This window comes from Xiphias gladius, chromosome 10, assembly GCF_016859285.1.
Source record: "Xiphias gladius isolate SHS-SW01 ecotype Sanya breed wild chromosome 10, ASM1685928v1, whole genome shotgun sequence".
In the NCBI taxonomy this organism is placed as follows: domain Eukaryota; kingdom Metazoa; phylum Chordata; class Actinopteri; order Istiophoriformes; family Xiphiidae; genus Xiphias; species Xiphias gladius.
In genome coordinates this window covers 18768244-18780801 of record NC_053409.1, presented here as the reverse complement: position 1 = coordinate 18780801, position 12558 = coordinate 18768244, and the positions used below count along the sequence as shown (strand labels likewise).

Genomic DNA, 12558 nt, shown 5'->3' with positions numbered 1-12558 from the left:
AACCAGCTGCGTATTTTTCAATTGACATAAGTACATTTTCCCTTCTATTTAACCAGGTAAAAGTCTCATTGAGAATTTACATCTCATTATCGTTACAACAATGAATACAATATGAACAAAATGAAAAGACAAAGACAACTTTCATGCTGCAAGAGTATAAATACTACCCACTTAAGATGCTTAAGAAGATGTTAGTTTCCAAAACTGTTTAAATTAAAGTAAGCAATGTTTTTTTTTAAACTTTTGCTGAAGTAGATCTCGATATACTAATTTTATACTTATTTTATCACTCTGAAGCTTTAGCAGACACTGTGTCTTTTTTAAAGACACTTTATAAAAGGCCAATTTTTACTTTTTACCCCTACATCACTGACACATGGCTTCAGTTATAAATTCCATATGCTTAAGGACTAACAAATGCTATAATCTACCTGATTTAAACTTCTGAAAGTTCTTAGAACGCACACATACCAGGGAGTTCAGTACTTTTAATTGATTCTTTTTAATAATTAAATAAAATATTCAATGCACAACATTTACAGACTTAAAGTATTGCTGAAAGAAGACATATTTGTTTGATTCCGCTTTTCCTTCTGCTGTATCTCCCACTCATATGTCGTATTATACATGAAATAGCAAAGAACAATCAGGAGCTTGTTGTACAAAATCAAAGATAACAAACAAATGCAGTGGCTTTGCTGATGAGAAATGACTTTCCACTTAAGATGTGCTTACTGTTTTCGTGAACACAATATAAATTCCTTTGCTAGGTGAAAGGTCAAAGAAAAAGGAATTAGAGCGGTGAAGAAAAAAATGAAAAAAGATAAAGAGATAGCAGATGGAAAAAAAATGCAGTAATTAGTATATTGGTGGCTGGTTCCCAGGTTTGTTCATGTCCGTTTCTTTCAGCAGTTGGCCTTTTTCAAACCGTGGCCCATGAGGCAGGCGAACACCGTCAGCACCATCTTGGGATTCACCTCCACCAAATCATCAGGCAGCGCATAAACACGAGCTCCGATCTTACGGGCCAATGAGATCGCATACCTGTGAGAGGAACAGGAAGAGAGAGGAGTTAGGAGACCTCGATCAAGTGACAAATACAAAGAGGTGGGAAAGGGAACAAAACTACTTGAAGTTTTTGCTTTTACTTGGCATTGTCGAGTTTATCCTCCTCCTTCAGGCTTCCTTTCTGTACTCTCTTGACCATGTCCCACTTGACAGTACCAGGAGCGATGGCATCAATCAGGTCAATTACTGGTAGACTGGTGCTGATCAGTTTGTCCTGCAGAGAAGAGGAAAACAAGGTCAAATGCAAACGCAGCCATCTCTTTACACAAATACAATATGCACTTACACACACATACTTTGAAGCTGCTGATCTGCGTGTCCTTGCGTTTCTCGCTCAGGGTGGTGTTGACCCAGTCGAGGATGATCTGGTCTCCAACCTTTTCTCCATCGCCCAGATTTGACAAAACTAGCACTGTGTACCTGAAGGGGGAAAAAAGCAGGAGTGATAACTGAAACTGTTCAAAGTGCAGCTGTATCCAAACCAATGGTAGAGGTGAAAACGGACCATCTGTCTTTCCGAAACAATATTACTACAGCAAGTGACATGTCCCACGGCTCTGGACAGTGCATGTACCTCCTCATCAGCTGCCAGACCAGCGCCAGAGTGTGCATGGTGCTCCCCTCGTTTAAGTTTTCTCCTCCAATACCAACCAGAGAAAAGTGAGCTACATCCCTGCCCAGCTCCACAGCATAGTTACAGTTCTCCAGCTAGAATATGCGATAAAAATGATTTTATTTACCAACCAAGATGTTTTTATTATTATTATATTACTCTTGTATGTTTGTAGGTAGTTGTACCTTCTTCATATTCGCCCCCAGGAAAGGATAAGGTGGGTTGTTGACTTTCTTCCAGTTCACAGGCACATTAACCCTCTCATAAAGGTGCAGAATCACCAAGCCATCACGCAGGTCACTACAAAAGACAAACACACAGACAAAGCGTGGAAAACACAGAAATCCATATATGTACTCTATGCATCTCTCAGGAGCTCCGAGCAGTTAGATTACATGTGCTCAGGATTACGACAAAGGCAACTGTAAATCCATGACCAGGGCCACTGAGGATATTCTTCAGAAGCAGCCGGGTGTGGGTTTGTTACATTATTTGTGCTGACATCTAGTTGAATCCTCACTTAGCTGCGACAAAGTATACATTGTTTGAAAGCACAGAAGTTCACGGTTCCATCTTTGTAAACCATTTTAAGATCCCACCATCACAGCAGAAATAGTTGCTAAAATATTTTTGAAAAAGAACAATACAATAAAAAAATTGGTTACATTTTGCCTTTTTATGTGAGTTTTTTCAGTATCACAAATTCTAATTAACTAAGTAATAACTAATTCTGACTTTTTGATAGTAAACTTCAAAGAGTTACCTCTTTATTGAGCTTTTGCACAAAAAGGTGTTTAACACTGCAGATATTTCATAGGCTTATTTCAGTATATCTTACCAGTACAGGTGGTTGACATACGGAGAGATGCCCAGAGAATTGATCCAGTTGCGAAATGTTTTCTCTTCCCTGGATTCACCTGGAAAGACATGAAGGTGTGATGAAAACACTCGAGTTCTCTACCAGGGGCCCCCACACAGCCGAGTTCACCTACAGACTACATACAGTAAATCTAGAGTCATGGCTGCCATAACCTGTCACACCCTGAAAGATTCCTTTTTATTGGCTTGTGAACTGTGTGTCTAGCATCAGTTCCCTGCATATTTACTTAGCGGTACACGTTCTGGGGTGTGCGTGTCTACATGTCTGTATTTTATCACTGAATCTTGGTTTTGTGTTCAAGGGGAGCCACTCAAACAGCTTCAAGACCACATGATGATACAGCCGAACCATATTGGACTAAATTTGTTCTCTTTCGGCAGGTGTATCTCACCCACTATGTTTGCAGTCTCTATGCCATTAATGTCGATCTGAGCACTCTGCAGAGCAGGATGCATGTTGAACAGATTGGCCACGAAGGCCAAGTTGAGTTTGCTGTTTCCAGACGTGACGTCATGAGGAGAAACAAACTGCCTGCAGTCCAGCCGGGCCGCCTGCTGCAGCATCAGCTCAGCCCTTTGATCCAGATCAGGCTCCTTCACATACACATGAAACAGACACGCATGTAAATGCACGGTACAGACACTATGTACACTTAATCATACCAGAGTCCAATAGGGAGGTCACTGCATCTAGTGTTATTTGTGTACACTTTATCTGAGGATAATAAAACGGAGAGAGATGCAAAGATGATCAGCAAATAAAATTCTTCTGAAAGTTTCATTTTTCAGAAGCAATACTCATCCTATCTCATTTATCAGTACGTGTTTCACAGTTCTCACCTTCACATTTAACATTTTTACCCTTGTGATTTCAAAACCTCCATTCCAACAGAAAGACTTACACTGAAGCCGCTCATGTCGATTTTAACACGACATGAGCGGTTTTTGTAGTCAAGCTCTCCTTTGGAAGCGATCTGGTCCAACAGGTAGAAGTAGGCTCGCGAGTCCTGCAGAGGCGCAGTACAAGAGGGGGTTATATTCATGTCTTTGTGTAATTGTGTGTGCGCGCGTTTGTGTGTGTTCTGCAGAACACCTTGATGTCTTCACTGAAGTTGCTGATTGTTTTCGTTCCTGCGTTGCGCAGATGATGGTTGACCCAGCGGAGCAGCAGCTCCTCAGGTGAGAGAGACAGTAGATCGTCCAGTTTTCCTCCGTCAGGCAAAAGGCCAATTAGACCTGGAGAAACACAGAAGCAATAATGCCAAAACTTCTTGTTCCAGCTCCGTAATGTGAAGACGTCACTCTGGGCTCAGAAAAACTAAAATGGAAATGTGTTAATACTTTTTCTGAAATTTTATAAACCAAATAGAAAATAATCATCAGATTGACAGTGTTAATGAAAAAAAAAAAAATTCGATGCAGCCCTACACATTGCACCTTCAGTACATGGGATATTTATCATCAATCACTAAATGTAATCACAAATAGAAATGGTTGTGTCAGTTTTCATGTTGAACAGGAAACATGCTGGTGACGACAGTGGTTTAAAGCTTCCTGACAAGTGAGGAAATAGAGCCTGAGTGGAGTCATCCACTCTTGTGTTGATTCAGTCTTTACTACAAACCTCTTCTTTTACAAATAACGACATTAATGTGTAGATCATGAACTTCATCCGAGATGAATAGTGGTGCTGTGGCGTTAGTGTTTATGTGTGTGTGTGTGTGTGTGTGTGTGTGTGATTGTGTGCGTGTGCCGACCTTCGTTCCTGCTGATTTCTATATCAGCAAACAGGCCAACTTTGATAATCTGCCAGAGCAGGCCCAGGACCAGGTGGGGTTTCCCAGCCATCAGATCATGAGCGTCAATGCTCACCACCGTGCAGCCGATCGCCGAGGCTGAGTTCAGAGCCAAGACCAGATTCTCCTACAGGTGCAAATCAATTGTTTATCAACAGGTTCATTTTTTGATCAAAGTTCAAAATCATTTTATGGCCAAGCAGCGGGGGTGTTTCTGTTGTTGTAACAGCTCAGCAAAAACAGACTGTAGCCTGAATCCTCAAAATCATAACTAACCTGTTTGAAATCAATTTACTGCACTCTCAAATCGCAACTAAATAAAAGGCCAAATATGTTAGGCTATGCTTTTTTTTTTTTGCTTTGCTTCTCCAAAGGAGGCAATTATAGAATTACAAGAGGTATAAAACAGGAATATGCAGTAAAAAGTTAATATATTACAAGCTCTTTTGCCAGAGTCCAGCATTATTGGATAACCAAGCTTTTGTCTTCCAGATGTACACTTATTGTAACTGTTATTGTCTCGGCTGGCAGTAAGGAAGACTAAACTATTTAAGCATTACATTAGAGCCATAGGAATTATATAGTTACATGCCAATTTAAACTAAACAAATTCTAAGTATTTTCAGTAGTAGAAAATAAATAAACACATTTACTTTACTTTACTTTACTTGTGTACTTCTGTTTTATGTTTATTTATTTATTTTCATATTACTACTTTTATCTGACAGCTGGAGATACCGGTTCCTCTGCAGATCAAGATTTCACAACCAAAACTTGATTATCTGATCAACTATGATGCATTTATATAACAGTATATAAAGTAATTATAACAAAGTATATCTGAGTCCGCTACAACATTAAAATGCTGCTGTCATGTTAATGCATAAATATGAATAACAATCCAATAAAAAAATATACTGTGTACACTCTCGAAGGGGTATTTTGCATAATGGGTACTTTAAGATATGATGCTTTACGCATATTTTATCTATTCACACAATAAAAATTAGTTTCAAGTGCTTTATGGCTTCTTGTGTAATTGATAATACAGCCATTACAAATTTGCCAATTCCTCATTTGCGTGTCTCTTTATGTCAATGTCACGATGCACATGCAGTGTATGGGTGTTCCCGATTTACTAAACCTATGGAAAAGCTGCCACTCACTCTCATTTTGAAGGTGGTAAGTTTCTTCGTGTTGATGACTCTTTCGTCAATCGTGTCCGGCTGAGACAGGTTGATCATTTTGCTGAAAGAGAACAAGGAGCGTGTGAGAAAAACAGAGGAAGTGAGGGCTTGAGTGAGTCGGTGAGGTGATTCCTGGATCTAATTTCAGAGGTGAGTGATGCCCAGCCTGTGATGGGCCTCTGTGAATGTCCATCCTTTGGTGAAACACTCATGGAGAATGACAGCGAACACAGAGGAGGAATGACCCATTATGAAAACTACAATAAAATGGGATCACACCGTCCCTGCTTTAACCTTTGGTGCCTGACAAAGGACCAGTCACATTCATCCTAGCTGTGTGGCAGTGTATGTCAACAATGAAATATATTAAGAAAAGTAAACATGAAAAAGGTTCCTTCAACTTGTTTATCCCGTCAAATAAGTCACATTTGAGGCTTTCATCATCATCTTTATTTGCAATCAATTATTGGAGTCAGAAATGAGGCAGAGAGGATATTAGAGGTAACATTGATATTGAATCTGGGCTCTCAGAAATCACCCAGACTGAACTTATCAACGTGCTTATCAAGCACAGTAATTAGACTTGATTAACTATATCTGTACCTGACGTTAGGAAAATGATTATAATACATGCACTTGGGTATATGTATATAGATGCAGGCCATGTGTGTGTGTGTGTGTGTGTGTGTGTGTGTGTGTGTGTGTGTGTGTGTGTGTGTGTGTGTGTGTGTTACCATAACAGGATGCCATCGCAAACAGAGGTGAAGAGGCTTTCATCGCCGGGGCTCATGGGCAGCAGATGTTGGCAGTCTGGATCTTTTGCCAAAGCTTTGTTGATCCAATTGACGAAAGCCACCTTCTCCTCATCTAAACATAAACACACACACACACAGATTTGGATGCATCAGAGGTGAAACAATTAGTTGCTTAGTTGATTAGTAAATTTGTCAGACAAAACAAGCAATTTGTAGATTTTTACTATTTTCTAATGTTTAATAAACAAAAAGATTAACAGATTAATTGAAAAAATAATCAGCAGATCAACTGATAATGAAAATAATTGTTAGTCGTGGATAACACTTGTCATTGTATATGGCTATAAGGACATTTTCTAAGTGTTTATTAATGTACAGTATTTCTCAACAATAATTATTAGGTAATAATACTTCTCCTATTGCCAAACCCCGGCCTCAACTGATAGAAGTTAGAGTTTTTGCCAATTACATTAATAAACACATATCTGCTTACAACTGCATTAGTGTTTTATGAACCAGTTATTAAATATTTACTGCTTACGAATGCTAAATAGGGGGACTGGAAGGCTTGCCAAGCCCTAGAATTAACACAGTTTCATGGATTTTTAAATTTACTATGCAAAAATGAAATTGCTTCATACAGTAAAACACTAACCAGATGACAAATTTGGCCCAGTTTATGCCTCTCGTGTGGTGCCGTTTCATTCAAGTCACAGAGCTAAGCATCCTATTTTCCGTAAAATAAATGACTGGGTTCTTTCAAACAGCCAGAAGTTCTTCTGGTACACCGAAGCTATCGAATGGTGGCACCATGTTTGGTAGCAGTTGTCAACATAGAGAATGCAATCGAGTATGATAAAAAATCTTTGCAATGGCAGTAAAACTGAAAATCAGGTCAGGTCACAGAGTCCGATGGGTCACAGAATACATTAATCCATTACCCCGGGATTAGGAAAAAGAGATGGGAACCTGGGAAATGGGTCAGAACTCTTTTTTATCGTGCAACAGATGGGACGTTTTCTCTTTTTCAGCCAGATGGTTCGAAGAGTCGTTGAGGCTTCTGGAGATACCTCCAGAGCAGCTGCAAGTGTTTTCTGGGTTTTTCAAGATCACTGGGTGTTTATTTTTCAGAAAACATAGGCTTAGTTCTGCGACTTGAATGTAAATGACAGTTACAAACCGGGGCACGCGAGTTTCAGTAACAGATGCAGTAATTGTGAAACTATTACTAACACACACTCACACACACGAAGCATACTCTCTCTCTCACCAGAGTAGGAATGTTGCGTTCCCTCGCTCGAGATTCCTGATGTCCCGCCAAAGGATCGGATCCCATCTCTCCTTGCGATGGTTTTCCTAAACGTCTCGCTGAACTCCTTGCTCTTCAGCTCCTTATAGATCTGAACGTGAACAGGCTTTTGTCAGGCCGCGTGCGGCTGGCCGCGCAGGCCCGTGTATTTGCTCACAATGTGTTATCAGAACTTACGGAAACAAATTCCTCAAAGCTGATCTTTTCGTCCTTGTTGGTGTCTCCAGCTATGAAGGTCTCAATGATCTCTCGCACCTTGTAACCTGGCAGGGAGAAACTTGCCTCTCTGAACAGCTCCTGAAGCTCATAGTCACTCACATAGCCGCTGTTATCAATATCTGAGCACGAACAGACACACAGAGAAGCGCACACAGATAAAGAAGTCAGTCAGCCTCACAAATATTAATCTGAAACTGATGAGTCCAACACTTATTCGTAAACATAGTCCATAGATGATAAAAGCCAGGACAAACAAATGCCTGTATTAAAGTCTTTAATTTCCTTTCTTTTCATTTCTAGATAGTTTCCAGGAAAGAACTATATGTAATTTGGTGCTGGTTATAGAGAGAATAATATTATAATATTAATATTATTCTAGTTGAATTAGTCGTGTTGAGTTTATAAACTTTTATTGGTTGGAATTTCCCTGAAAGAACTGTTCCATTTAAACCAAATTAAATGTTCATTCATTATTCATTTATTATCGTGTCCGTTGTTCTCCGTATATTTTGAATCAAATGTCCCATTTTTGCACGTTCAGGTGACCTACGGCGCGCTGACCAAGACTGTACAGTAGTTCAGTTTTTTTCCTTCACGCATTTGCTCACGCGGGACTATGTACCGTACCATAAAGTCTCACAGGTTGACTTGACCTCTCTGCTTACGCCGCGCTCGCACAAATGAACTATGTCATCCTTAAAACTGTCCTGCTCACAACATGACATGCCATTTTAAACTGGTCAGAATCTCCGTCTCACCCCCTTTACTTGTTTATCTTTCATGGCATTTGTAAATCCTACAGTAATGAGCAGGTGATATGCTTTATCTAAATTGCTCATTATTTCACCATTATCAGCATCTTTTTGTAATTATACACTTATGACGATTATCCGACAAAATCTGGAAATGTCTCATTATTGTAAGTTTTCTCACACACAAAATACATACACCCAACACCACTGAGCAATAAAAACCTCTTACACAAGATAATACTTTATGGCCATCTGTTACATTTTTACTTTCAACACAGTTCTCCTCTATACAGTCATGGGGTCCGGTTTTGGTGTGGGAACGTGTGTGGCTGTGAAACTGACCAATTTTGTTAAAGGCCTCTCTGAGATCTTCCAGGTCGTCTCGGGAAATCTGTGTGACATTGTTCTCCATGGTAGCTTCTGTGTTGTGTACCTGAAACATGCACACACAAACGTGCACAGCTTGTTTCAAAGCTGTGCACGTGTGTATATATTGGACACAAAGTACAAGCTGATTTTGCAAGACTGAGTAATATGGCATGAGAAGGGAGGGGGCTTTATTTCACTGCCACAAAGGCATACATTTATTATAGATGCAGACACTTGAAAATGATTCAACCTCTGAAGAGTAACTGAGTTTGACAAGTTAAATGAGACAAAGGTAGATAAACGATTAGGAAGTGTCAGCAGAGCACTGACATTCCTTTCATTTGCACCAGCCATTCACACACACATATGGGCAGGTTTAGACGCCTTGGAGGTTCCACATAAAACCCCCTGGTGGAGGTCTTGGCATTTTACAATAAAGTATCCTCTTGGTTCTTTTCTTGACTAGCCAACAAGGGAAAGAGCGAGACACCGAGACAGAGACGTACCTTCATAAGAGCCTGTGTGTTTCCTCTCAGTCCCGTTCTGAGTTGTAAGCCTCCCGGTGCAGATCCCTCTGGCCTGGCTACAAGAGTCGAGTCCTCCAAAGCTCTGTGAGGCTTAAGACTGGGGCAGAGAGGAAGCGGGATCCCGGAGAGGCTGGAGAGCTGGTTATCTCTCCTAGGAGGAGTCACTCAGGTGAGGCACAGAGTGGACCTTTGGCCTATCTGTACCCTGGGACAGGCGTAGGCTGACAGTTAACATTTAACACTGCAGCTGTGTCATCATGTTATTGTCTAGAAAGGTTCGTCCGTTTGGCCCTTCTGGGCCACTGACTTGCAGTCAAGGTACATATGTGATTTATACATCTATAGTAGAAAGAGCAAAAAAAAAATCAAACAAAAAAAACGACAAAATTGGATACAAGACATATTGTGGGGACAACATAGGATAAAAAGGAAAAAATCAAGAAACTAAATGAGTTAAAAGAAAGAAAACAAAGGACGATTAAATAATATGTAAATAAATACACGTGTGCCAAATCCATAATCGGATATATCCACATTTCTGAAACAACTGGGATTGATGACCATATTTGCCCTGAGTTTAAACCACCCAGGCAGACATATGTCTTAGGCTGTGAGAAAAAAAAAAAATTTTTGGCTAAACATTTCTAATTTTGCCAGGAGATGGTTATCTTAGCTTAGCATAAAGACTGGAAGCGGGGGTAAACAGCTAGCCTGGCTCTATTCAGGCGCAGGGACTTCCTTGAGTCTCCACCGGCTGTCACTGCATTGACCCAAAATACATTTCAGCACCCGTGAAGGCATCACTTTCTGTTTTTACACTTTGGTTTTTGTACAGATCAAACAAAAGATAAAAAGTTTTAGATAGTGAGCTTCAGAAGGGCAGGTCAGTGGATTCTGTTACCTTTGGACAGAACCTTTTTTTCAATTTCAATCTCAATTTCTGTTTTATTAGTGCCCACTTTAGTTCATCTGTAGTTTTGACGCATTACTTCCTATAATTCTGCCATGCATCCATCTCAAAAAATTGAAGATTACTTACAAATCCACTCAAGAGTCAGAGGGACCGTTTGATGCTTTTCTTATGGCTCACGCCTTCCTTTCAGTCAATAAATATAAAATTAATAAATAAACAAAGTACCGAAATTGCTAAACCTCCTCTGTTTCGTCCGGGTTGCTGCATTTAGTAGAAAAATAGCATCTGGGATGAAGGAGTGTTTCTGTGGTCCTCATGATGTCTTTTGTCACTTGATTTTTGACCGACCGTGCTCACATTTTGCATTTCTGTCAAACGCGTTTAGAAAAGCGAGGCCTGTGTTTGCCTGCACAGCTCGACTGACTGCCACACAATGTCCTGTAACCTGAGGCACGGAGCCAACCGCACCACTTGGATTAAACTGCCCCGCCTCACAAGAGCCCTCCCACTTTACTGTAGCAGTCATTCTTAAGTCCAACACACAGCAATGCCGTTCAACTGTAAGTCGACCAGTCTTTTGTTAGTTTCTTGTCTCTCTTTCCTTTTCTTTTCTTCTTAAAATATCAAAAAGATGGCTCACGATGCTCTTCCTAAATCAGTGTCCTTTGACCTGCTTGTTTAGATCAAGAAGCCTCTGGGTAACTTTTTTTTTTTCAGTAGCCATATTAATTAATTGTACATTGTGCAGAAAAGTTCACCTGTAATGTAAGGAAAGAACAAAAGTAAGGAGCTTACACTCAGTCCCGGGAAAGGCTGAAGGGCTTAGAGTCCGAAGCAGGGCCAGAAAATCAGCTTGCCGAGGACTAGTTTTGGGCCCCTTTCTTCTTTATTCTCCTTTTCCAACCTCTGCTTTATACTTCCCTCCTTTATTATTAACCCCTCTCCCTCTCTACTTACCCCCTTTTTTTGCTCCGATCTCCCCTTCTGTTCTCTGTTTTTACCTGTCAGCTATTCCTTTCACCTCAACCACTGCTCGAAAGGACGTGCACAGTCCCATAATCAGCCGAAACCAAGACACCAGCCTGTGCAAAATGTTCCCCTCTTGGCTCAGGCAAACACACTAAAAGACGTTTTCATACCTGATCGCTACAAAGTCATACAGTATCTCGATTTTTCCTCCACACGGCCCAGTGACTCCATCTTTCTATCTCCCCTTCAGGGTCTTTTCTTTCTCAGAAACCCGATCAGCCCAGTCTCACTCCGTGACTCTGAGGTGCTCTCCGGTTACTCCCCCCCCCCCAATTGCCGGCCTCGGCCAGGCGCGCCAGCCTCCGGCCGTTGATGTACGGGCCACAGTTTTGTTTACGGACCCTGAGCCAGGATCAGTTGCTGGTGTAAAAGTGTAACAGCTGGCCAAAGACTTTCTCATAAGCCTCCTGCATTATTCACTGGCACATGCACAGGAGAGTGAATAGCACGCAAATTGCCAATAAAATATCCCAAGTAATCTAAATTCATATTAAGTGTTTTATGTTGCAGGCACTTCTACTCTAACAATGCAGTTATCATTAGAGATATTGTGATACTCAAATTTGCTGCATTTTTGAGCATATAGCTTACAAAATATTACTGGTATAGACTAATTATTTCTACTAAAAAGGTTTTTAATTTAAAGCATAATCACACCTGAGTTGCACGGGCTGGTTTTCGTCTGATTTAGATCACTGAAAGACGTGCACTGAAACAGCTGTTGGTCACTGTAACCAATCCTCCTGTTCACACGGCCTGTAAGAAGATCCCCCGTAATAACTAAAGTGATTTAAAAACCAATTTTCGTAGAATCCAAAGGTTTTGATATTTCCAAGTCCGTCTTACTACTAATGCCCACAATGCTTCAGGTACAGTGAAAGAGTTATGGGTCAATGTCATTGTTCCCCCTCTCCACACTGGCTTTAAATCTCTTCCCAGTGTGAATCAAGTTTAAGAGCCTGAAGTGGGACGATGTAACTTTTAAAAGGGGGAGTGAGCTGTGGTTCCTCATACAAATGAAGTGCTGAATACACGAGCAGTAAAATGCAACATCGCTCGATTCAATACCCTGAGGGGTTTTTGCAGTTACAGCCTTATTTGGTCTGGTTAACACATTTTAGATATATGCTGTTGTGTCGCGT

General features: G+C 40.6%; 1 protein-coding gene across 1 annotated transcript; it reads right to left on the bottom strand.

Annotated features, from left to right (window-relative positions):
• Window positions 1-493: 493 nt before the first annotated feature.
• On the bottom strand, window positions 494-10796 carry LOC120795158 (plastin-1-like). The gene is made up of 17 exons (XM_040136778.1): window positions 10613-10796; window positions 9454-9813; window positions 8921-9052; window positions 7785-7945; window positions 7569-7698; window positions 6278-6410; window positions 5523-5604; window positions 4318-4483; window positions 3654-3796; window positions 3463-3567; window positions 2953-3154; window positions 2520-2598; window positions 1867-1981; window positions 1643-1776; window positions 1365-1488; window positions 1149-1282; window positions 494-1044 (listed from the first exon to the last, which is right to left on the bottom strand). The coding sequence occupies exons 3-17, from the start codon at window positions 9018-9020 to the stop codon at window positions 906-908; spliced, it is 1947 nt and encodes a 648-aa protein (XP_039992712.1). The 5' UTR covers window positions 9021-9052; window positions 9454-9813; window positions 10613-10796; the 3' UTR covers window positions 494-905.
• Window positions 10797-12558: the final 1762 nt, after the last annotated feature.

Coding starts and splice junctions, on each gene's coding strand:
- LOC120795158 (XM_040136778.1), bottom strand. CDS start 9,020: ATGTTTCAGGTACACAACACAGAAGCTACCATGGAGAACAATGTCACA. Junction 5,605..6,277: donor TGCGATGGCATCCTGTTATG/GTAACACACACA, acceptor GTTCTCTTTCAG/CAAAATGATCAACCTGTCTC. Junction 3,155..3,462: donor TCGACATGAGCGGCTTCAGT/GTAAGTCTTTCT, acceptor GTGTATGTGAAG/GAGCCTGATCTGGATCAAAG.